Source organism: Carcharodon carcharias, chromosome 13, assembly GCF_017639515.1.
Source record: "Carcharodon carcharias isolate sCarCar2 chromosome 13, sCarCar2.pri, whole genome shotgun sequence".
Lineage (NCBI taxonomy): Eukaryota > Metazoa > Chordata > Chondrichthyes > Lamniformes > Lamnidae > Carcharodon > Carcharodon carcharias.
In genome coordinates, this window is record NC_054479.1 from 28,629,008 (window position 1) to 28,655,658 (window position 26,651).

The window sequence follows — 26,651 nt, forward strand, 5'->3', positions numbered from 1 at the left end:
CTTCAATCCAAAATTCATAGTGAAGTATAAATACCCAGATAATATGCGTCCACTGGGAGAAGTGGTTTCTATGGTGGAGAAAAGCAGGGGTTAATGGTTGAAAGGATGAATTTATCCACAATTTCTTCACTCCATAACTAGTAACTTTCTTGCTCTCTCCCAAATTTCCCTTTGATTTATCCTCTTACCACAATTATACTAAAGATGCTGATATGGCTCAATAAGTGCCAGCAACCCTCCAAATCACCCATGCAATCATTTTTCATGTCTGGGACTGGATAATGACTGCTGGCTCAACATTTGACTGGCTGGATGTACCACAGCTCAACCTGACCCCGTCCTTAACTCATCAGTAACACAATTTTTCAGCAGGAGTTTCCAGACAATGATAAGGAGCAGAACTACGGCAAATGTTATCTGTTTCTATTCTGGGGAACCAGTTACTACACACACACACAGCTACCCCGGCAGAGATTTGCCAACTCAGCACGGATTAGGAATCACTGGGAATGACTTTCCTGGCCTCTGTAACTCAATATCACAAAAACATGATGCATTATCCATGAGCCAAGAAGCATGTAATTAGTACTAATATTTACTTAACACGCAAGTTCAGTTTCTACGGTACAATTTATTTTAACTAACTCCCAATCAAAAATTCAACTTCAAATACATATTCCACATTGCCCAATGTTAGGGGCCTCAGAAAACTCTTGAGACAACCCTTACGGACATGACACAAAAATGCACATAGAATTACATTGAAATTAGTACACAGACACAAGCTGTTCAGCCTACTCAGCCATGTTAGTGGTTATCCTCCTCATAAGCAATAGCCCAAGTCCAATGTACATGCACAGATCCCTTTGTTCCCCTTTCCTTGAACCACCTATCTAACTTATTCCTGACTTAGTCTCTGCTTCAAGCATCAATTATGGGTGCAATCCACAGTCTTACAAACCTCTACGTAAAATATTTCTTCTGTTCTTACTTTTAATCTCATAGTTATGTTCACTCATTTTATACAGCTCAGTGACTGGGTATGTAATGTTGCTTTGTATATATATTCTGACTAATAAGGGTTTCATAATGACATTGTCACCTCGGAACCGATGTACAATAAACACAGTCACCTGGAAATTCCGCATTGACTCTTCCAAGAATTTTTGCAAAAGTTTGGCTGAACTGAATTGGTGCAAATCTGAATTTGCTATAGCCTCAGTTCAATCTGGCATGCAACTATACCTAAGCGGGTACACTAGATAAATCCAAAGCACATTGTCTCGTAAATCAGGTGCTCAACTGTAACAACTTCAATCAGATTGGGTGGAATATAATTCCGCCCAATGGCAAGTTTTGAGGCGGGGGGCATTTAATCGGGCAGGCAGGTGTGGGGTGGGGGCCCTGCCGCTTTCCTGCCTCCACTCGATTATGCCTGGAACAGGAAGGCTCGTGAACAGGCACAAATTGAGGCCCTTCAACGGGTAATTAATGCACCCTCATTTCACCGCCACTAGTACTCAACCTGTTGAGTTTGCTTGCAGGTTTTGGAGGGTGGTGGGTTCCTCGTCAAATGTACTCAGTGCCTGATTAAGGGATCCGGCATCAGTGGTGGGGGGGGGGGGGTGGTGGGGTGGGTTCACCCACTTACAGCCACCCCTTTCCCCTTTTCTTACAAACCCCCTAGCCAGCACCCCCGCGCCATGACCCCCATCCTGTCCTCACTCATTTGCGACCTGGTTCCCTCATTGATCCTAGGCCTCTGGTGAGTGCATTACTAGCAACGGCCACTACTCCTGATGGTGCTGATGGGCAATGGAGAGCTGCCAGCCTCTGACCGGCAGCGCTCAGGGGTTTGCACCCCCTGGGGTCCTAAATCCCAGAGAAGGCCCAAGACTCAAGACTGGTCAGTTAATTGCCAGTTGTGCACTTAACTCCAATGGGCCTTCTCCAACAGAGGCGACATGGAACTCTCGCCAGTTTCTGCAGCTGTGGACGAGAAAATAAATTCCACCCACCATATTTTTTCAACACTCCAGTTAATAGACTGTAGCAGCAAGCTTGCCTGCCAATGACCAACAACCATAAATCAATCCTCTGTCAAATAGGCAACAGATGGAAATGGCTATGTTTATTAATGTAATTTTTAAAGGATTGGTATTTATACACATATTTCGTTGAATTAAAAGTACACTCTGCACACCAGATTGAAGTTTGGTTTCTACAATTAAAATGATTTAAGGGTCCAAACTAAAAATATCACAAAAGAACTCTCTTTTGTAAGTAAACAGGATCTGTAAAGATGGAAATGTGGATAAACCGGTTCACATTGAAAAAAATACCAGTCAGGGAGCTGAGTTAAGTTTTAAAGAAATATCCATAAATGGTTACTTCCTTGAAAGCATGTTTTTACTCTGTCAAAAGAGTTACTATGGAGACACACATTTTGATTTTGTGGGTTTCTCTAAAAAATATTTTAAAACACTTCATAAATGGGGCTTCAGTTGATTATGAATTTGTACATTAAATAAGATCTTCAAAAATATTGTAATGTCACTTTCAGGTAGATTTCATGTTTTAAACATCTCATTGCTGTGAAGAACACATCACCATATTCCAGCTATTCCATCAATTCAAGGACAATTTGTTAAATTTCAAAATATCACTGTCAATAGGTAGCACTGCTTAATCCTTATGCAAAAAGTCATGAATTTAAGATCTAGGATTGCCTGCTTCTCACACTCATTTGTCTCCACTGAGCTCATGGTGAGATGGGCTGTTGGAGGCAACATCAGGTTACCGCAAAGAAGCTTCATCCAACCTAAGTGACACTGTCCAGGAACAGCATGGATGGTGTCATGATATAATATGTGACTGAGAAGGCCTTAATCGCCTGGCTGGAGGATGATCAGTAGTACCAGCATCATGTTGGATTGGGCCCAAGTCTGCATTTCAAAAAAAGTCATCATGTACCCGGGTGGCCTTTCATTTCCCCAAAATAGGAACCAGGGTTAAGTGCAATATAGGACCGTAGAATGTGACAGCACTGGAACTGAAATTTATCCCATCAAGTTAATACTAACGCTTATATTCCACATGAACCATCAACCAAATCCTGCTCATTCACAATGTCCTTGAGTATCTCTCTGCTCCAACTTCCTTCATCCCACCTTTGGTGTTCAAGCATTTGGCTGCCTTTACCCTAAGCTCTGGAATTCCCTCCCTAAGTCAACCCACCTTTCAGAAAACCTACCTCTTTGACTAAGTTTTTGGGTACACTGTCCTGATGTCTCCTTCTTTGGCTCAGTGCTGTTTTTTTGATTACATTCCTCGTGAGGATATTTTATTACATTAAAGGTGCTGCATAAGCAAAAGTCATTCTTGTTATTTTTCAAGCAACAGTCTTATTCCCTTCCAAAAGAATTTATGGATGCTGCTTCAACAATGGTTTGTAGCAGAGAATTCCAAATTCCAACCCTGACCTGTGTAAAGAAATAATTTCTAATCTCTCCTTTAATTCTTTTTGGACTTGACATTATTCTTCTGGCACATTCTGCCTGCTATATTTTATGCTGTGGATTTACAGAGGAAAACTACCTAAGGTTTTCTGCTGTCCCTCATTTAAAGAAAGAACCAAGGAACTTGCATTTTAATGTCACCATTCATGACCAAAGTATGAGCACACGAATTAAAAGCAGGAATAGGTCACTTGGCCTTAAGCCTGCTCTGCCATTCAATAAGATTATGGCTGATCTGATTGTGGCCTCAACACCACTTTTCTGCCCACCCCCAATACCCTTGATTTGAATACGTGAAGGGCCTAATGCCGGTTTCAAGTGTGGGCTCTGGATATCTATTTTCTTCCTACACCAATATGGTAGGCGGTGTACTTTAAGCTCATAAAGAAAGTGTCCTTCATGCCCACCATCTTAGCGGCTGTGGTGCCCCTTTAGTGCACGAACTCAGGCACAACATCATCCAATTTCTAGGCCAAGGACACTCACCCAGTTTTCTGTTCACTGTGTGCTCGCTGCAGTGAAGTGATCCCCTTACAATTTTGTTTCCTGCATTTGTACTGGTTCTCAGGCATCAATGCTGCCTTAGAACAATCTTGTTTGGTTTGTATGCATTCTCCCTAACTCTAAATGTTAATAGCAAGTGGCCTTTTGCTCTAGTTATCGATTACTGCCATTTTGGGAACAGCAAGGGTTAGATTACATTTATTGCTGCTGCATAGAATCTTCTCAGGATAAGCTCCATGAATCTAAAACCCTTCTGAAATAGACAAAGGAAAAATGGCAACCAAAACAAGGGAGAGATAAAAAGTGGAAAATTGGCTTAGGGAAATGAAAAAAAAAACAGAACAGGGAAAGAAGGAATGAACAAGTAAACTGAAATCTTGCAATGTAAATGTAGGAAAGTACACAAACAAATTACAAATGAAATAGGAAAGGAAAGCAGAAAAATTGAATTGAATTGAAGAAATTAGGAAAACAGGGCCAAGAAAACTTAAATCGAGTTTAAAAAAATAAATTAATCAGAAGGACAAAGGTAGCAGGATGAATTAGTCACTCGAAAAAGGCAGCACCAAGTGTGATCTACTAACCTGGTGGCCCCATAGCTCCTTTTGTTCCTGGCATTCCAGATGGACCACGCATGCCTGGTTCACCCCTTGGACCTGGAAGAGTTAATATGAATAAAGGAGAAATTTTTAAAACCCACAGACAACAGGAGGATATAAATGCTTATGAGAATTAGAAAGAGATTAATACTTTACTGAAGCAACAAAAACTTTCTACTTCATTTTATATTAAAACAACAGTCTCCTACCAACGCAAGATGGCCATGTAAAATGGCCACTGATACCTGACTGCACACGCACACTTGTCTGCGCATGCGCAGATGCCAATGACATCATTTGCAGGAGACACGGTGCCAGTTCAGATCCTGAAGCCGTTCACCCAGTTTCTGAGCCCTGCAGCAGGTGAGCAGTCAGGGCAGTTTCTGGGATCGGTATGGGAGGGGTGACAGCCACAATTCTGTTTACAGGTTCGCGGCTTATTCCTGATGACAGACCTGGATTAAAGGAAGAGGATCTGGAGCGGGAGATTCCGAACTGCAGGGAGGCCACAATTGCAAATATTATAAAGAGACTGCTTCCCTTTTGTAAAAGGTGTTAACATGATGCTGCTGGTGCTGCAATATTTGCAATTCCAGGTTGTGATGACCGTGCATGCACCCTGCTGCACGTTGGCCCCGAGAAAGATGGCGGCCGCACTAAACTGCACATGCATGGCATTGGCAGCAAACACAGCCTTAAAACAATGGCAGTCATATTAAATATGAGGTAAGAAATGTAGATTTCAACATGATTGGCCAGATGTGAGAGAAATGTTCCACCATACTCACCCAACAAATGCAACGTTAACTGCGAAAATGGGTCAATTTAGTCCCTAACAATTCAACCCCATCCATTGGCCAGGAGAATGGCTATGCCTGCAGCTTCCTGTATAGTTAAATGGACAAAGGCACCATGTAGTTTGCTACTGAATCAAGGTCTATGCTGTCTCAACGCAGGCCAGCAGTTCACGGTAAAATTGACCCAAGCATTCCCAAGGTAATATGGTGGGGAAAAGAGGAAATCAATAATCACTGCCCAATGAGCCCGGTTGGATTTTTGTCACCTAAGATAAGGAAAGAATTGGATCTGCATGTGTCACATATTTTGCATTGTTTTCATTCATACTTAAATAGCAGATAACGTCTGTTGTCAAAATATGACATAGTTCACATTGATGCCTTAGTTATGCCATGCCAATAAGCATTCAACATTCACTCCCTCTGCCACTGATGCACAGTGGCAGCAGCTTGTAAAATCTACAAGATGCACTGCAGCAACTCACCAAGGCTCCTTCAACAGCACCTTCCAAACCTTGACCTCTACCACCTAGAAGGACAAGGAATGGGATGCATGGCATTGCTACTATCTACAAGTTCCTCTTTAAGTCACACACCATCCTGACTTGGAACTATATCGCCATTCCTTCACTGTCACTGGATCAAAATCCCTTCCTAACTGCACTGTGGGTGTTCCTACGACACATGGACTGCAGTGGTTCATGAAGGCAGCTCACCACCACTTTCTCAAGGTCAACTAGGGCCGTCCTAGCCAAAGATGCCCATATCCCATGAACGAATTTTTGAAAAAAGTTTATGCAATGTTTTGATGAGATTGTGAATTTTTTTGAATTCTATGCTGGCATAATATAGTTATTCATGTATTCGCATCCATAGTCCTCTGTATTTAATATTAAAGATGTCAGAAAATCTTGCTTCCTGAAGATTTTGGACATTGAAAGCTGGTGTTCTTGAATACTTTGCTTTGTTCTATAAATGCAAGTTGCAATGCATGAGGAGCATTGTGAAAACAATATACCAATACTGAATCCAGTAAGAAAAAATGAAGGCGTGCGGAATTTGGCATTCTAGGACACTGTTAGACAAGTAGCAGCGATTTTACTTTTCGCCCAACTCTTCCTCAATAAATGCAGCTGATTTACCTTGGACTATAGTTGTTGAATTTGTGATTCATATTTTTCTTCAACTGTAAATGAATAAATTAATTAATAGACCAGTTTATAGATTGTGTGTTTAATAACTGCTATTCTGAAATCAGCTTGGTAATGTAGCAAAAGAAAATGCATAAACAGATTATTGGAGCTAGCATCATTATTAATCCTTGCTACGCGTACACTATTATAGGGGGAAAACATTTGAAAAGACACAGCTCCTACTTGAAGGTCCACGTACAGTAATTATTGTGACCCCACCTAAAGAAAATCATTCCAAAAATCTGAGACTATTATTTACAACTTATGGTGACATGGGCAAGATACAGTACATAATATCGCAGAACCAATGACATTCTGACCATTCAGCCTTTCACACATGTGCTGTCTCTTTGCAACAGAAATCCAAAAGTAACTGGAACATAGGAACAAGAATAGGCCATTTAGCCCCATGAGCTTATTCTGTCATTCAATAAGATGATGGCTGATCTGCAATCTAACTCTATATACCCAGCTTTTTCCTATATCCTTTGTTGCCTTTGGCTAACAAAAATCTATGAATCTCAGTTTTAAAATTGACTATTGATTTTGCATCAAATGCCATTTGCGGAGGAGAGTTCCAAACTTCTACCATCCTTTGCGTGAAGTCGTTTTTCCAATTCTTTCTCCCAATCTACCCTAATCTCACTAAAGCAATCGAAATTCATCTGTAATTGACCACCGTCAACCAAGTCACTACCTTCTGGAGAAGTGGATTACGGGGAAATAGTAATAAAATAAAAGCCGGCAAGATCAAAATTACTAAAGAGTTAGCAATCTTGAGTTCCATTGATGCCACAAGCTTGAGACTGTCCATAATGTCCACAAGTCTGATATTTTCATGGGGCTTGCTGAAAGTTTATGAATTCATCAGTAAGTAGACACAGTCTGAGACAGCACTCAGCTACAAGGAAATGATCCAAAGCCATCATGTGTCCAGAGTTTGCAATTAATTTGGAAGATAGCAGATGCAATAGATTTCTGGAATCTTCCCTTGGGCAACATATGCTAAATTCTCAAAGGAGGAAGGTGAAATCTCCCTCCCAACAATGTAATGAATTATGCATTAGCACATACTGAAATGTGTGTGTCTATATATATATATATATACATACATATATTACATATATATGTATATACACACACGTACATACACATATGAATATACAGAGAAATACTATTCATTACATATTGAAATACATAAATCAATTATAATACAACCTTGATTGTTTGCACCCTCATTCTCCACTGTTGAAGCAGATTCAGGACATTAGTATTAAAATGATTATCTTTATTATGAATGACCAGCGGCCGTGTATAACATTTGGGTCACTGAAATGTAGCCAAAGTCTTTTTTTGTCAGTTTTGTACCTTCATATTGACCAAACACAGGGGAAGAGGACTCTTGGCAATGAGTTCTTAGTCACATTGCATCATTAAAATGTCATGACATTAAAATAACCAATTCACGTTTCATGCCCCCGCCAGCCAACATGTACTGTGGCCAAAAACACTCTGAAACTGACTGCTCTTCCTGAACTTTGTCAACACACTGGTACCAGAATGAAAAATCAGTTTGCTTCGACTTGGATGGCAATTAAGGGACAAGGCATGTGACAAAATACCACTTAAGAATTTACAGTGGGAACTCAGCAGGATCCTGCGAAATGTTCTAGATATTACAGGGATCCTGGGAAATGTTCAAGGTAACAGTGTTCCAAATTACCACTGCAGAGTCCCTCATTCCACAAAGAATACCTTCTTGATCGCGATTCTGCTATGAGATGATCGCAGAGTGAAGGCCAGAATCCCTGGACAATACAGGAGGAATAATTGGAGGGCAAATCACATTGGACCAGTCTTTTTAGTGGTTAGCACAAAAGCATGGTCGATGGCACTCCCTTTATCTGGATATAGTGCACTAAATTGAAAATCAAAACAGGAATATAAATGACAAAATCCTAATAATAGGGACAAGCAAATATTTGGGAGAGGAAGTGAGCTGATATCGCTATACACTGCAAGATTACTTTGTCAGCCAAGTGGTTTATCTACAAGATGCACTGCAGAAGCTCAGCAAGACTCCTTAGGCAGCAGCTTCCAAACCTATGACCACTACCTTCGAGAAGGACAAGGGCAGCCACCACCTGGAAGCTCCCCTCCAAGTCTCGCACTATCCTGACTTGTAAATATATCGCCGTTCCTTCACTGTCATTGGGTCAAAATCCTGGAACTCGCTCCCTAACAGCACTGTGGGTATACCTACACCACAGGGACTTCAGCAGTTCAAGAAGGCAGCTCACCACCAATTTCTCTAGGGCAATTAGGGATGGGCAATAAATGCTGGCTTAGTCAGCAATGCCCACATCCCGTAAATAGATTTCAAAAAAATAATATCTGGAAGAGGATGTGAGCTGATATCTCTACACACTGCAAGCTTACTTTGTCAGCCAATTTATTTATCCTGACTAACAGTTATGCTTTATCATAAGATCTGGTTGATTTGTCATGCCCATGTAAAAAGTGCACCCAAACTCCTACTGTTTGTGTACTGATCCAACCTACACTCCAATTCCCAATTTGAAGAGAGAATTTTTTTGCACTCACATCACAAAAACGGTGTTACCATGGGCAGGATTTTTCAGTCGGCGCGGGGGTGGGGGGGGCCAACATGCCGACGTGTAAAATGACGCGCAGTGATGCTGGGCATGTGTCCCGACATTAACACGCAGTCCTGCAATATTTCATTCGGCAGGTGCGCACCGGAGTCGGCTGCGTGCCCACCGATGTGTAAATGGCCTATTAAGGCCATTAAGTAATTGATGTTATTGGTAACGCTGCCTTACGGTTGGCAGCAGGCGAAATGGCCAAGCCATTTTTTTAGGCCTCATTCACCAGCTGGATGAGGTTTCCTAAAGCTTTAACTAAATAAATAAATAAATAAATGTTCCCAAATATAAAAACATGTCCCATCTCACGTGACTCACTTGAGGGGACATGTTTAAACACATTTTTCAACCATTTATTTCAACATTGACTCAATCTCCCTGAGGCAGCTCCGTGCTGTGCCGGGCTGTGTGGAACCGATCATGGGCAGTGATCAGCTCTGCGACCACCCCCGCCTGCTCCCGCTGAGCAAGCCTGCCTGCCCGTCGCCTGAAAAATTCAGGCCCATGTTGCAAGACCCTGAATTCCAGCATTCTACTTGCAGAAACTTGATATTTTTCTAAAATAATCAACTTTCTTCATGCTAGCATTGTGGTAGGAAGGCTACTAATTCTGATAGAAGTTGTATAGGTAATCTCAGAACATAATGTATGCTATTTAAATTACAATGTACAAAATGAATTCCACAGTGCATTTTACTTTATGTACATTCAGTTAGCCTTTGAAGTCCGAGTGTCACACTGGCCTGTCATTTATATCCTCTAAATATTTTTTTCACTTGATATTTTTCACCCTCCCTGCTACTTCACCAAAGAGAACCTTCTTTCTCCATGAGCCTAAACTCTGACTGTTAGAGGCACCCGTGGCAGGTTTGATTCTGTGTTAAGGTAGCATGCCACACAAACACTTGATAGCGGGGCTGGCTCACTGCACAGTGAGTAGGAACCTGGGCGAAAGGTTCTCTCCTTTCTTACAAAGGCAATCGTGGCACCTCAATATCACCATGGCTAAAACCAGCTAACCCAGCCGTTCAGTGATTAAACTCAACATTTTCTCAGTACAAATGGCTCATTATTAAACTGGGTGCCATAGTTTCTCATTATGCCACGATGGAAGCTAACCCTTCTAGATTTCTCAAAATTAAACTGATAAAGATTTTACCATGTAAGAACGTTGACTTGAAAAATGGGCCAAGGCTTTTCATTGCTTGGTGGGAGCGGGCGGGAACCTGACTGCTGCCCGCGATCGGCTCCGCGCCACCATTTTACGTGGGCGGGCCAATTAAGGCCACCCCCCTGGTATAATACCCGAGCGGACCTGTGCGGGTGGGGGGAGGAGGGGGTGTTGGGTTCAGTGCTCTTTCGCACATGCGCATAAAAGATCGCTTCAATCTCCCAGAGGCACGGAGCCACCTCAGGGAGACTGAAGCGCTTTTTAAAAAAATATATAGAAACAATAAAATTTTAATGAAACATGTCCCCTCATGTGACTGTGTCACGTGAGATGGGACATATTTTTATTTTTCAGAAAAAGTTTTTATATGATCATTATTAGCTTTAGGAAACCTCATCCCGCTCGTGAATGATGTTTCTTGCCTTCCCTCATAACATTCATGCTAATTACCTGTTTAATGGCCTCAATAGGCCTAACAATTATCGGCGGGCGCGCAGCTGCCTCCGGCGCGCACCCACTGAATGCAATATCACAAGCCATTTTACACTCTGGCATGTCAGGCCCGTCCCTGCATGCCGAATTGAAAATTCTGCCCATGAAAGCAATTCTTGAAATTATGCAGTAAGAAAACAGATGCAACTCATATGCTATAAAACACTACGCAATATGCTTGGGGGGGAAAACATGAAATTCATTGCAAGCCCCTGATTATAAATATGATAGCAAAGCCATTTCCCTACACGAGATACTTGCCAAGGAAGCACATAAACATTTTCAGAAATAAAAGCAAAATACTGGGGATGCTGGAGATCTGAAACAAAAACAAAAATAGCTGGAAAAACTCAGCAGGTCTGACAGCATCTGCGGAGAGGAACACAGTTAACATTTCAAGTCGCTTGCCATTTCAACATGCCACCGTGCTCTCAAGCCCACATGTCCATCCTTGGCCTGCTGCAATGTTCCAATGAAGCTCAACGTAAACTGGAGGAACAGCACCTCATCTTCCGATTAGGCACTCAACAGCCTCCCAGACTTAATATTGAGTTCAACAACTTCAGATCATGAACTCTTTCCTCCATCCCCCACCCTCTTTCCGATCCCCCTTTTTCCAATAATTTGTATTTTTTAAATGTATTTTTCTTTTCCCTCCTATTTTTAAATCTATTGTTTTATTTCCACAGTTTAGCCCATTTCAATCCCTTTCCCCCACCCCACCCCCACTAGGGCCATCTGCCAATTGTTTGTCCTGCTTTCTACCCTTAATGTCATCATTAGCACATTCCTTAGATAATATCACCACCATCAACACCCCTTTGTCCTTTTGTCTACGACATATTTGGAAATCTCTTCTTTGTCTCCACCTCTATCCAGGTCTACCTGTCTACCTAGATGCCGTCAGACCTGTTTAGTTTTTCCAACATTTTCTGAAGCTTTGCAAACACAGAGCAAACCTTTAGCCAATGGAAATATTCCTTGCGCCAAAGACGCTATAGAGAAATCTAGATGGAGGACACTGCACAGGGGCCTGAGGACAACATGCTTCTCTCACAGCTGGAGGTATTTAAGGAAATTTGGACTGAAAGCAGAAAATGGATTAAAAAATAAAACTAGATTAGTACACTATCACTATTTTTCCTAAAATATGTCCTCGGAGGGGAAGTTCTGATTTTTGTTTTTTCCATGTATGTGCTTACATACCATCCTGGCCAGGAGATCCATCTTTTCCTCTTTCACCAGGAGGATCTGTGTAACATTTGAATTCAATTTTAATATGGAAAATTGCCTCCCCAAAAATAGTGAATGCAAAACTTTTGAGTCCAAATCAATTTCAAATAATTGCTGACCCTTTTCAGCTCAGAAAAATCATTTGAGGTGAGGGGACACCAAATTAAAGTGTATAAAATTATGAGGGGCCTAGATAGAGTGGATTGGAAGGCCCTATTCCCCTTTGTTGAAGGGTCCATAGGTTAAGAGGTAGGAGACTCAAGAGGGAATTTGATGGAAATCTTATCACACAGAGAGTAGTGGTGATCTGGAACTCACTGCCTGAAAGGGTGTTAGAGGCTGAAACCCTCATAACTTTCAAAAAGTACTTGGATATACACTTGAAGTGCCATAACCTACAAGGCTCTGGACCAAGAACTAGAAAGTGGGATTCGGCTGGATTGCTATTTGACGGCAGGCATGAACACAATGGACCAAATGGCCTCATTCCATGCTAAAAGCTTCCATGATTGATCTGGATCAGATAGTTAAATCTCTCTCACTGAGAAAAGTTTCATAGGGAAGAATTTTCCTGTCGGCGAGTGGGGGCGGGGCCCACTTGCCGAGGTGTAAAATGACGCACGGTGACATCGGGTGGGTGTCTTGATGTCACCGCTGCACGCCCGCCAAACTGTCATAGGCCTATTAAGGCCATTTAAAACCTATTTAATGAGCTGCCCATCCAACCTTAAGGTTGGTGGGCAGGCGAAGAGCCCAGGCGGCCTTCGCGTTTTTCATGGAACCTCATCCATGGGCGGAATGAGGATTCATGAAGTGTTTTAAAATCTAATAAAAATTTATACATTTATTCTTTGACATGTCCCTGCTCATGAGGTCACGTGAGGGGACATATTTTAAAAGTGATAAAAGCCTTTATTTAAAACTTTAGCACTGAAACAACTCTCCCTGAGGCACCTCTGTGCCTCGGGGAGATCTTTGTGCTCTTTTGCACGCATGCACAAAAGAGAGCAGGGAACCTCTGGGGGATTTTTGCACCCCTCCACCGCCCCCGCCACCCCCCCCCCCCCCCTGACGCACAGGGAGCGCTCAGCCTTAATTGGCCTGCCCACATAAAATGGCAGCACGCCCCTGATTGCGGGTGCTGATTGGAGGCCACCCACTTGCGCCACTCCTGGACTCAACACCCCCCCTGTACGGGGAGAAAATTTTTCCCATAAATTTAAAGGGTTGCTATAAAACAAGACCAAAATTAGTCAAAATCACATTTATTGGTGAATTTTGTCCCAAGTAATCTTTAAGAAGTAACTTCGTAAAATAATTCTTTGCCCCTTTGTAAATAATGGCATCACCAAGGCTTCCCAGGTCAGGCGTCGACTTATATGAAGGCAAGAGCAAAGACATGGACTGAAAGAAACATTGGATAAGGAAGACAACTCAAAGTTTATATCGCAATCTCTTTCTATCTCACACATTAATACAGTCGCCCACACCGAACTGCATGTTCTTTGTATCCCATGTTCAGTTTACTCACACTCATCTTTTATTTTCTTGTTTCTACTGTCCAGCAAACCCAGTTTATTGATTAATATGAAATCAAAGTATTTGGTTCTCAATAACTTCCCAAGGCATTGAATGCCTGGAGTTTCTATATGATAAGCTGTATTCAATAAGCGCAAATCTCCTAAAAGGCAGACACCAAATTCTGGCACTGCAGCCTCTCATTAAGCTGGTGTGAATTGTTCCAATAACATTAACACAGGGAGCCTTGGAGAGTGGTAACATCGGGCAGAGTGGCTGAGTGGGACTCTTCAGAGAGTGAACTGATGGCAGACTCATAAACACATTTAAATCAATCAGTTCTAATTCCCATGCATCAGGAAGCCAAAGTGACTATGGACAATTTAAATCAGCTGATTTCAATATACATGGACTGCTGCTGATAAATGGTTCCCTGAGGAAATGTTACTTATGCCTGGACACTGAAAGGTTGTGCAATATTCTTTGTATTTACACACTGTGATCAAATCTTTAACAAATGTGCTTGGTAGTGAATTACTAACACATATAAAGAAATTGTTCAAGTACTGTATTCTTTGCTCAATGAACTACAGAAAACTCCGGATTGGAATATAGGGCTGGATTCTGCAGAATGGGAATAGTGACAGGGGGCCAGGAGAATCGGGTGGGAGTACTTGCATCGGATTCCCAATGTTGGGAAAACTGTCCTCAATTAAGTTGGGGTGGGAAGGGTGCGAAGCAGGAATCCCGCCCCACCAGTGCCTGGAAAACAATTAGGTTCATTAATGAGCCACTTAAAGCCAATTATTTCTAAGCCCACCGGAATTTAGTGGTGGCTCAGGGATTCTCCCAAACTTGCAAAGCTGTCCAGAGCCTCCTGAAGGCCCGCCCAGCAAACCCTGTTGAGTTTGCCTCAGGCCTCGTAGGGGGAGGTCCCTCATTCGTAGGTACTTTGTGCTTGATCGAGGAACCTGACATCAAGGCCCCGTCCTTGCTTCCAACATCCCTCCTCCACCCTACCCACCCTTGCAGGTGGGGCTGTCCCGAGTTGCTGGAACAAAATTCAGCCCATGGGATTAGTGTGCTGGGATACAAAAGATATTGACCAGCATTTGTTCAAATGGAGCAGCTATGCGCTCTTAGCTCATTTGTGACACTCGCTGAAAGGAAGTCCCAGGAAGGCCAAGCTTCCAAATGCCAGTTTTCCATGAGCAAGTGTACAGCAATTAAAATAATATTTCCTATCAGAATAAGGAGCTTTTAAACAAAATAACATTACGAGGAGGGTCTGAAAATGGAGGATTGTTTCGCTGTGCAAAAATAGCTTTACTTCGAGCTGTAGAAATGGCTCCATCGTGAGTTGCCTGAACAATGACAAGTTAAGGGTGATGTTAAATCCTATCAGGCATGCATCAGTTTAACATTCTCACCCCTTCAATTAGATGTCTCAGATGTACATGAAGTAATCCTCCCAAAAGATTAACAAATGCAATGTAAACATATGGGCCTATATTATTTTAGTAGTACAAAATACTGGGTCATGGGATGGGGGTATGTTGAAAACATTACTCTACCATGACTACATCAATCCCCAAAACTTAATGTAGCAATCAATCACTGAAAATTGCTGTCCTTTGCCACTTAAACAAAATGCACTGCTCACAAAAAGTCTTTAAATGGCACCGAAGTAAATTACCCTGTCCGATCATCGTCTGCCTTTATGCAACTTGCATTCCTTTTAGATATATTTGACTGTTTTATTACATCCTAATATAGTTAAGAAGGGCCCACACCTTAGAAGAATATACAAATTATCACACACAAAAATATATTCACACAATTAGAAGTTTTGTTTACTGTCTTACACCATCTTATGGTGTGTTCAGTGTACTTTAATGTTGTGCGTTACAACTTAGTGATTGGCTTAAATAACCAGACAGAGATCAAAAGATATTCAATTAGAAATAAATAATCTCTATTAAACCACACAATCAAATTGCATAATTTGTTTCCAAGCATAGTAATCTGGAAGCTGTGATGCTGATAACAGAAGAGGAATAAGATTGGCTGCATTCATCTTCAAGGCAGCGTGTGACCAAGCACAGCACCACAGAGTTTAAGCAAAATTTTGGTCAATGGAAAAATGCTGCAGTGACTGGAATCACACAATAAGATGATTGTCGGAGACCAATTATCACAGGCCCAGGGCATCACTGCAGGCATTGCTCAAAGGTGTGTTCTCAGCACCATCATTGTCAGTTGCTCCATCATCATAAAGTCGTTTGCTGATTATTCTAGTTTTCAAGTCCATTTGCTGGTAATGGTGCAGCTATGTCTGCATAAGGCTCATGCTCTCATCGGGACCTGGAAAAATTTATTAATTTTGCTTCCAATCTTCACCCCTCCAACATTTTCACGTGGTCCATCTCTGACACTTCCCTTCCCTTCCTTGACCTCGCTGTCTCAATCTCTGGTGATAGACTGTCCACCAATATCAATTACAAGTCTACCAACTCCCACAGCTACCTCAACTACAGCTCCTCACGCACCGCTTCCTGTAAGGACTCCATCCCATTCTCTCAATTCCTTCGCCTCCGTTGCATCTGTTCTGATGATGCTACCTTCAAAAACAGTTCCTCTGACATGTTCTCCTTCTTCCTTAATGGAGGTTTTCCAGCCACAGTCGTTGACAGGGCCCTCAACCGTGTCCGGCCCATCTCCCGCGCATCCGCCCTCACAACTTCTCCTCCCTCCCAGAAACATGACAGGGTCCCCCTTGTCCTCACTTATCACCCCACCAGCCTCCACATTCAAAGGATCATCCTCCGCCATTTCCGCTAACTCCAGCATGATGCCACCACCAAACACATCTTCCCTTCACCCCACCTGGCGGCATTCCGTAGGGATCGTTCCCTCCGTGACACCCTGGTCCACTCCTCCATCACCCCCTACTCCTCAACCCCTATCTACAGCACCTCCCCATGCCTACGCAAAATATGCAACACCTGCCCCTTCACTTCCTCTCTCCTCACTGTCCAAGGGCCCAAACACTCCTTTCAAGTGAAGCAGCATTTCACTTGCATTTCCTCCAACACAGTCTACTGCATTCGTTGCTCCCAATGCGGTCTCCTCTACATTGGAGAGACCAAACGCAGACTGGGCGATCGCTTTGCAGAACACCTTCAGTCTGTTCGCAAAAATGACCCAGACCTCCCTGTCACTTGCCATTTCAACACTCCAACCTGCTCTCTTGCCCACATGTCTGTCCTTGGCTTGCTGCATTGTTCCAGTAAAGCTCAATACAAACTGGAGGAACAGCACCTCATCTTCCGACTAGGCACTATACAGCCTTCCGGACTGAATATTGAATTCAACAACTTTAGATCTTGAACTCCCTCCTCCATCCCCACCCGCTTTCCGTTTCTTCCCCTTCCCTTTTGTTTTTTCCAATAATTTATATAGATTTTTCTTTTCCCACCTATTTCCATTATTTTTAAATCTATACCTTTTATGCCCTTTTAGTCTTATTTCACCCCACCCCCACTAGAGCTATCTGTACCTTGCGTGTCCTGCTATCCATTCTTAATTAGCATATTCTTTTAGATAATATCACCACCTTCAACGCCTCTTTGTTCTTTTGTCTGTGACATCTTTTGATTATCTGCTCCTATCACTGCTTGCTTGTCCCTACAACCACCACCCCTCCCAACTTCTCTCCCCCCACCCCCACACCTTAAACCAGCTTATATTTCACCCCTCTCCTATTTTTACTTAGTTCTGCTGAAGGGTCATGAGGACTCGAAATGTCAACTTTGTTCTTCTCCGCCGATGCTGCCAGACCTGCTGAATTTTTCCAGGTATTTCTGTTTTTGTTTTGGATTTCCAGCATCCGCAGTTTTTTTGTTTTTAGCTCTGAATAGCCTTGGTCTGACCAGTGTTAGTTAATGATGATCTTGAACCCGGCCAGTTTCACTGGACCTTCAATGGCATCACCATTGCCAAATCCCTCACAACCAATGCCTTGGGGGTCGCAATTGAACAGACCTTGGATTAGCCATATCAACAATATGCTGCCATGACAGTGTGGCATTCCGCAACAAAGCGCTCAACTCTTGACCCCTCAAAGCCTGTCCAACATTTGTAAGGCTCAAGAAAGGAGTGTGATCGACTACTCACCATTTGCCCAGATGGGTATAGCTGCAACAAAACTCAAAACCACGCCACCATTCAGAATAGAGCAGTTTGCTTGATTGGTTCTCTCGCCAACAGCCTCACCCCGCTGGCTGGAGAGCCAGTAAGAGCCTCACATCGCCTCCTTTGGGAGACGGACCCTGTATTAAGTGCCAATCAGGCAGTTAAGTGGCCAACGGCGGGTTTTCCCTGGGATCAAGGTCCCGGGCGGGGGGAAATGAAAAAAATTCGACCCCACTGATAACTGGCAGCCACCAGAGGCCCAGAATCAGTGCGGGACCTTAGCCACAGGTGAGTGAGGGAGGAATAGGGATCGCAGGTAGGTGGTCCCTGGCTTGGGAAGGGCAGTGGGGGGCAATGTCAGAAGAAAAGGCAGGAGATGGCTTTCATCGGCTCCACTCCCTTCCTGATGCTGAGCCCCTCAATTCAGGCACTGAGCACCTGACAAAAAGGGACCTCCCTGGGAGTCCACCAACAAGCCCGACGGGTATTGCTTTTTGAGCTTCCCACACAGCGAGTCCACTGCCTACAGCTGGTTGAATACCAGCAGCTGTGGGATGAGGCCCTCAAGTGGGCATCAATTGTCCAATTAAGGATCTCAGCTGGCGATGGGATGGGGTAAAGGCTGTCTATGAGCCTTCCTGCCCCACACAATCAGCACACAGGCAGGAAGACGACAGGATCCCCACCCAGCACTCTCCTGCACCATTACATACCACCCACCCCTAATCTCCAAACCTGCCTTGGAAAAGGGAATTAAATACCACCCAATATCCTTCCCCATCTCTATTGGTACACTGTAACTGCAATATGTAGAATCTACCGGATCCACTGCAACACTTTTACATTCATTTTGAAGGAGAAACAAGTGTATCCAAGACGAGTATTTTAAGCTTAAATAAGGACAATTATGAGGGCATGAAAGCAGAGCTAGCTAAAGTGAACTGGCAAATGAGGTTGAGGAATATGTCAATAGAAGTTCAGTGGCAGACATTTAAAGGGATATTTCGGAATAAATAGAATGGCCTGAATTTTCCCATTGGCGATTTGGGGGCGGGCCCTGCTCGCCGATGGGAAAATGATGCGGGATGATGTCGGGAGTAATCCCCGCTGTCATCCCGGTCCATTTAAATCTTCAGGAAGGCGGGCGGACTGTGAAATCAGCTGTCCGCCCACCGACCTGTCAATGGCCAATTGAGGCCATTGACAGGGTAATTAAGATAATTAAAGGACCTTCCCGTCCAACCTTAAGGCTGGCGGGCAGGCCAGGAGCCCCAGCGGGCTTCTGATAATACATGAAACCTCATCCACTGGTGGGAAGAGGTTTCATGTCCAATTTTAAAAACTTTAATGAAGTTTCTGTGCTTCTTATTAACATGTCTCATCTTGTGTGACATCGTCACATGATGGGGACATGTTAACAATTTTTTTAATTTTCTATTTTTAAACTTTTTTAGAATGTCACTAATCTCCCTGAGACAGCAATTAGTCTCAGGGAGCAGTGCGCTCTTTCGCATGCATGCGTGAAAGAGCGCACTTTGACAGATGGGGAATCCCTCCCACCCCCCCACACAGGAAGCGCCGTCGGGCAGGCCACTGGGTGGGCCTTAATCGGCCCACCCACTCAAAATGGCGGCAGGCCCCATTTCGGCGGCGGGGGTTGGCTGCCCACCTGCCGCTGAGTCAGTGGAGCCCGCTCGCCCATCAAGGGCTAAATTCTGCCCAATATCTAAATTCCAATGAGAGAAAAATTCCAAGGAGAGGGCCCACCATCTATGGTTAACTAACAAGTTAAAGACAGTATCAAACTTAAAGATAAAGCATATAATAAAGCAAAGCCAGGTCAGAAGATTGGAAAGAATATAAAGAAAAGCAAAGAATGACAAAAAGATTAGTAAGGCGGGAAAAATTAGTGTATGAGAGAAAGATAGCTAGTAATATAAAGACAGATAGTAAGAGTTTCCATCGATACTTAAATAACAAAGCAAGCATTGGTCCTATCAAGAGTGCGTCAGGGGAATTGATAATGGAAAATAGGGAGATGGCAGACGAATTAAACAGGTATTTTACTTCGGTCTTCACTATAGAGGATACAAGTAACATCCGGAAATAGCTGTAAATCAGGAAATGGAACAGAAAGAGAAACTCAGAAAAATTACAATCACCAGGGAAGTGGTATTGAACAAATTGCTGGGCTGCGGGCTGACAAATCCCCAGGTCCAGATGGGCTTCAACCTAAGATCTTGAAAGAAGTAGCTAGTGAGATAGTTGATGCACTGGTTTTAATTTTCCAAAATTCCCTGGATTCTGGGAAGGTTCCATTAGATTGGAAGATAGCAAATATAACTCCTTTATTCAAAAAGGGAGACAGAAAGCAGGAAACTATAGGCCAGTTAGCTTAACACCTGTCATAGGGAAAATGTTAGAAGCTATTATTAAAGATATAATAGCAGGGTACTTAGAAAAAATCAAGGCAATCTGGCAGAGTCAACATGGTTTTGTAAAAGGGAAATAACGTTTAACCAATTTATTGAAGCTCTATGAAGGAGTTACATGTGCTATGGATGAAGAGGAACCTTATAAGTTTTTCAATGATTCGACCTATATTATGTGATAATACATTATGTACAATAAAGCGGTTTAATTTGTGACTCACCCACGGGCACCATCATGGAAAATTCACCATGTTACATAATATGTTGTGCTTAACAGATAGCAACACTCCAATTATTGGAAAACAACTTATTCTCCAACTAATGGTGAGAAATGCCTAAGATAATCCTCAATGACTTATTTAGAATATTGCCAATTTTATGGTTTCAATCAACTACAGATTTGCAGGCAAGTACTTGGACCCTTGGAATGTCCCTCTATAGTGTATTTCTCATAAGGGATCAAAACGCATGGGAAATTCAAAAATATTATGGCATGGCTTCCCATGGTTCAGTCAATTAAATACCCGTATCACATAGAGCTGGAGGCTCCCAAGTTTTAGCCCTGAACTCTGCTCCATCAGCTGATCTCATCAGAGAGTGGCAGAATAGTACATATGATCTCAGCACCCTTACATTCAGGGGAAAAAGAATCAATCGAGTTCTTATTCCTGATCACCATCCAGAAATCCCAGCTGGAAGTGCGTATGTGTGGAGGTCGAGAGAGATCAGGATTGACCTTAGCTGTGATGACTCCACACATAAAAAAATGGTCATTTGGATGAGATGCTGCCTTTTGAACCGCAACAGAGCGTCACTGCCTTTAGGAGAAAAAGTGGAAAAAAAGAGGAGGGAGAAAGAAAAGATATGGCATGACTATTGTTAGTTGTTTCACAAAATTTAGGGCTTGACTTCACAATTCAATTTTAACAAGCATTATGCAGGAGCTTTCAATTTCAAAATCTAAAATGATAAACTTATCAGTGCACATTACAGTATGAAGGAACAATATTCATCCTTCGAGCAAATTTAAAGAGAAAAGAAAGACTAGCATTTATGCCCTACCTTTCATGACCTCAGCACATCCCAAAGCACTTTTGCAGGTAAGTACTGCTGAAGTGTAGTGATTGTAGCAGTAGTTCAATGTTGACTACAAACAGGAACCCCAAATGATTTTTGTTGCCTCTAGCCTAGAAGCACCAAGACCAATTGCAGTGATCCCAACAACCTCTCAGCTAAAATCAACCAATTCAATAGAAAGAGCAAACCTAGAATTCTGTACAGTTCAATGCAATACTACATAAAGCAGTTACTCACTAAGGTTTCAAAAGACCTAATTTTTATTTCTTGATAATAGTAACTGTAGTAACTGAAGTGATGAGGATAGTGGGTGAGAAATTAGATCTTGTTGCACCCATTTTACACCTGTCTTAAAGCAGATACAACAAGATCCAATTTTGGGGATGAATTCCTGCAGTGCAAGTACACCTGTAAGTAACAAGCCCTCTATTTTTTTTTGTAATGTGTGGCTGATTTGTGTTTGTACCTTTGAAATCTTCTGTGCCACCATGCATGCACAGTAAGTTAAAAGCGGCCAACTTGCACACAGCCTTCACAGCTTAGAGAGAGCATTGCCTGGAAAATGTCCAATGTTGTGTTGGATCGGGCCATTTTCCTGGCATCACTAGCGGTTGTCTAAAATAGGCATTAGGCCCCTTGCTTATGTTCATGGAGGCCTAATGATGTTCCAGGACCTCTCCTCAAAACAGAGAAAGTGGACTGCTTAGGTTTTTCTGGCGTGGATGTACCCTAGTGTCAGCCACCCCCAGAAAAGATACGCTTTTTTCTAAAAGTTTGACTGGAGTCAAGAAGACAAAGGATGTTCCTCCTGGCACTCCCAAGGACTGCAGCAGACCCATCTTTGGTCTCCATCCTTCACCCTAACTTTGTTGCAACTGTCTGACTGAGAATGAACTTTCCACATGAGGGACCTCTGTTCATGAGGATGTACGTTAGCAAACAAGCTGTTCAATGCATTCAACCATTTGATCATTTTGTCAGCAGCATTTCCCACAACAAGTTTTTTTGTGTCATAACGTATAACAAAGCACAGTCAGGACAGGCCATTGTTCAGTCTATCATGCTTCACTTCTATCATGTAAAAGCACTTCAACATTTATTTTTATTAACTTGGGTCCACTATATCAATTATTTACAGAAATCTGAAGCCAACTGTCATCCCCATGTCAAACAGAAGCTTACGTGAATATATCTTGCAGTCTCATGCTACCCACAGATAGTTGGACAAGCTTGTCCACGAGCATTCCTACCACAGATGAAATCAATTTAACTTATATACATTCCTGCCTAAAGATCAATGCAAAACGTGGTACTTCAACAAACACAACATGGCATTGCTGGACATTTGCCACAGCACAGCAGCCTAACTAGTCTGGCAGTGCAGATATTAAAAACATCAGCGTTTCCATTAAATTATTAAGTCCAATCTTTTAGGTGGAGTTATTTTTTAGCAGCACATTTTACTACTTCTGCTGTTAAATAAAAATAAACAAAGGAATAATAAAATCCAGCTAAGCTTTGAAGATCATTTTTATTGGAAACAAAAGTCACAAGTCACATCCTTTGCCAAGAAGTCACAAAAAAAGTTAATCTGCTCGGAAGCATCCAAGAGTCACAAGCTTGCCAAAGAATGCAATCCTTATCCCAAGTGAGCCATCTTTTTTTATAAGGAAGTGTGCCACCAGCTCACATTTATTACAAGCACATGCTGCAACTCCAGCTCATAACATTGTCACTGGCTTGGTTCACAGCACATCATGCTGGACTGCTCTGTTGCTCAGCCCAAGTGTGTTCTTTTCCTATTATTATTGCACAGAACTTCGTAAGCAAAAAAAAAAGAGAAATATGCCGTTCAGTAACCTGAACATTTGATATATTTTAAACAAAATACACGCTAACATTCAGAGAGAATAAAGATCAGCTCGTTGAATAACTTAGGAGTTGGAACTTCATTAATTTAATACAAAGGCTTCTTATCATTACTAAAGAGGCAATGGTTCTAGATTCTATTTGTTCAATGTCTTAAAGTACATGCTGAAAATATTTGTCTTCATAAAACTGAAGATGTGCTGACAAATGTTCCATATACAGCTTCTTAGTCTTGGCTCAGTGGCAGTACGAAAGAGTCAAGAAGGCTCAGGGTTCCAGTTCGACTCCAGAGATTGAGCACACTAGGCAAACACGGCCGTACAGCTCTGAGGCACATCTGCCCTCTTAGGTGGATATCAAAGACTCTATGACACAATTCAAAGGAAGAGCGGGGGGGGTTCTGAGCAGATGTCCTGGCAAATAGTTATCTCTCTATCAACATCATTAAAACTGGTTAATTGGTCATTATCACATTGCTGTAGGCAAATTGGTTGCTCCACTTATCTACTTAATAACATTGTTTTTGAAATGTAGCCAGTTAGTAACTATAAAGCACTTTGCAGGTTTGGCCTAAATAGCCAAGTGGTTATGGTACTGGGTTTGTAACCCCACGATCAAGAGTTCAAATCTCACAATGGCAAACTATGAAACAATGTAACTTCATCTGAAACAGATGGAAACAGGTTTACTCAAAAGAGTATCAAGAGTTCAAACCTCACAATGGCAAACTATGAAACAATGTAACTTCATCTGAAACAGATGGAAACATGTTTGTACTCGAAAGAGTTACAAAGGGAATCAGCCCTGGGAACAATATTTGGTCCGGGACATCATCCACCATTCCCAGAGGGCTGGTCTGTCAAGCGCCTTCCTGTCTCTCGATCAGGAGAAGGCGATCGACAGGGTGGATCACGAATACTTACTCGGAACTCTCCGAGCTTTCGGGTTCGGGATGCATTTTGTCACCCGGATCCGACTTCTGTACACCGCCGCGGAGTGTCTAGTGAAGGTTAACGGGTCCCTGACAGCGCCCCTTCGCTTTGGGAGAGGGGTACTTCAGGGCTGCCCCCTGTCTGGCCAGTTGTATTCTATTTGCGTGGAGCCTTTCCTGCGCCTCTTGCGGAGGAGGTTGTCGGGATTGGTTCTGCGCGGGCCGGGCATCGGGGTGGTCCTTTCGGCTTACGCCGATGACGTGCTCCTTATGTTTGGTGACCCGGCTGACCTGCGGAGGATGCGCGAGTGCCAGGAGGTCTACTCTGCTGCTTCTTCTGCCAGGATCAACTGGGGTAAATGTTCTGGACTCCTGGTCGGTCAGTGGCAGATGGATCCCCTACCCGAGGAGCTCAGGCCTTTCACCTGGAGCAGGACCAGCCTCCTCTACCTGGGGGTCCATCTCTGCCCCGCTGAGGAATCCTGGCCGGCAAACTGGCAGGAACTGGAGACGAAAGTCACCGCTCGCCTGCGGCGCTGGACAGGACTGCTCTGAGTGCTATCTTACCGAGGTCGAGTTCTGGTCATAAACCAGCTGATCGCCGCCATGTTGTGGTATCGGCTGGTCACTTTGACCCCTCCCCCGGACTTTGTCACAAGAATCCAGAGATTGTTAGTCGACTTCTTCTGGGACAAACGATTGCACTGGGTCGCTGCCGAGGTTCTGAGTCTCCCGCTTAGGGAGGGTGGTCAGGCGCTAGTGTGCCTACGCACACAGGTGGTGACTTTCCGCCTTCAGACCCTGCAGCGATACCTCTACGTCGAGCCTCCTCCTAGATGGTGTGCCGTGACGACGTATTTCTTCCGTCAGGTGCACGGCCTGAATTATGACGTGCAGCTCCTGTTTATAGAACGGCTGGGCCTCGGTGGCTCCTTGCAGGCGTTGCCCGTCTTTTACCAGGACCTGATCAAAGTCTGGAAAGTGGTCGCCTCACGACGCAGCTCTCCCCCGTCAGGAGTAGCGGCTATCGTCAGAGAGCCGCTGCTCAGGAATCCGCCCCTCCGTCCTTTTCAGTGGTTGGCGGAGAGGAGGGCTGTGGCCGCAGGGGTGACCAGGATCGGGGACGTGCTGGGTGGCGGAGGACTGGGCTGGATGCTCCCGCAGGAGTTGGCGCGACGCGTGTCTGTGAGTGTCCAGGTCGCAGCCGATGCCATCCAAGACCTGAGAACGGTCGTGCTCGGACCCGACGTTATTTTGGGTCTTGAGGTGGCCCAGGTGCGCGGTGGTCTTCCGTCTGAACATTCCCCTGTTCAGACAGAATTCCACATTGGCCCCAAGCCCCGAACCCTCCCTCGGGTGCTGGTGCCCCGCAATATGAGCCGCCTCGGGGACATGCCCTCTGTGCCTTTTGGCACGGCAAAGAGGGGCTTTTTGTACTGACTGCTGCTGCACACCTTCCATTTTCTCGCCCTTGTCCGTCGACCGGACACGCCCTGGCGTGCCTTGTTGCCATCCGGCGGCGGAGGCCCCTGATGGGAGGCCCTCTACGGAGGTGTCCTCCCCCTTTCTATCGGGAACCTGGGTTGGAGGGTGTTGCATGCAGCAGTCCCTTATAATAAGAGGATGCATAGGTTCACGGACTCTCAGGACACGTGCCCTTTTTGCGATCTTGTGGAGTCCGTGGACCATGTATACATAGGGTGTTGTAGGCTGCACTCCCTTTTTAGTTATTTGAAAAACCTTTTATTGATGTTTTGTTTGCACTTCAGCCCCACGCTCCTGATCTATGGGCACCCGGTGCGGAAGGGGGTCGGGAAGGAGGAGGACCTCCTCGTGAACCTGCTCCTGGGCCTGGCCAAGTTGGCCATTAACAGGTCCAGGCAGCGGGCAATTGACGGGGGAGTCCCGCCCGATTGTTTGTCCCTCTTCCGTGGCTACGTTCGCTGCTGGATGTCCCTGGAGAAGGAGCACGCGGTGTCTGCTGGCACTCTCGAGGCCTTCTGTGCTCGGTGGGCACCGCGGGGACTGGGGTGTTTTGTTGAACCCTTTAATCACATTTTGATTTAAAGTTTGTAAGTTTCCTTTAAACTTTGTTCTTGGTTTTACAGCTGACCTGAATTAGGGGCTGTGCCTGATTTATCCCAATTTTGTTGATTTGGTTTTCATTTAAAAGATTATCAAGAGTTCAAACCTCACAATGGCAAACTATGAAACAATGTAACTTCATCTGAAACAGATGGAAACGTGTTTGTACTCAAAAGAGTTACAAGTAATGCTGGGTGAATTTGGAAGAATTCATTGAAAGAAATGGGATAAATCACTTTGCGACATCCTGAGGTTGTGAAAGGCATTAATTAAATGCAAGTCTTTTCTTTATTTCTTCCTTTAAATTAATAAGATGAAATAAATATCTACAATGTTGCTCGCTAACAGCTTTTCATTCAAACCATTCCCTAC

General features: G+C 43.6%; 1 protein-coding gene across 2 annotated transcripts in view; it reads right to left on the minus strand.

Annotated features, from left to right (window-relative positions):
- The window catches only part of LOC121286379 (EMI domain-containing protein 1-like), a 386,722-nt gene that overhangs the window by 72,133 nt on the left and 287,938 nt on the right, over positions 1-26,651 (minus strand). For both annotated transcript variants that reach the window (XM_041203470.1, XM_041203471.1), the window contains exon 7: positions 4,607-4,678. In XM_041203470.1, the coding sequence (XP_041059404.1) occupies positions 4,607-4,678 (72 nt within the window). The remainder of the gene's footprint in view (positions 1-4,606; positions 4,679-26,651) is intronic.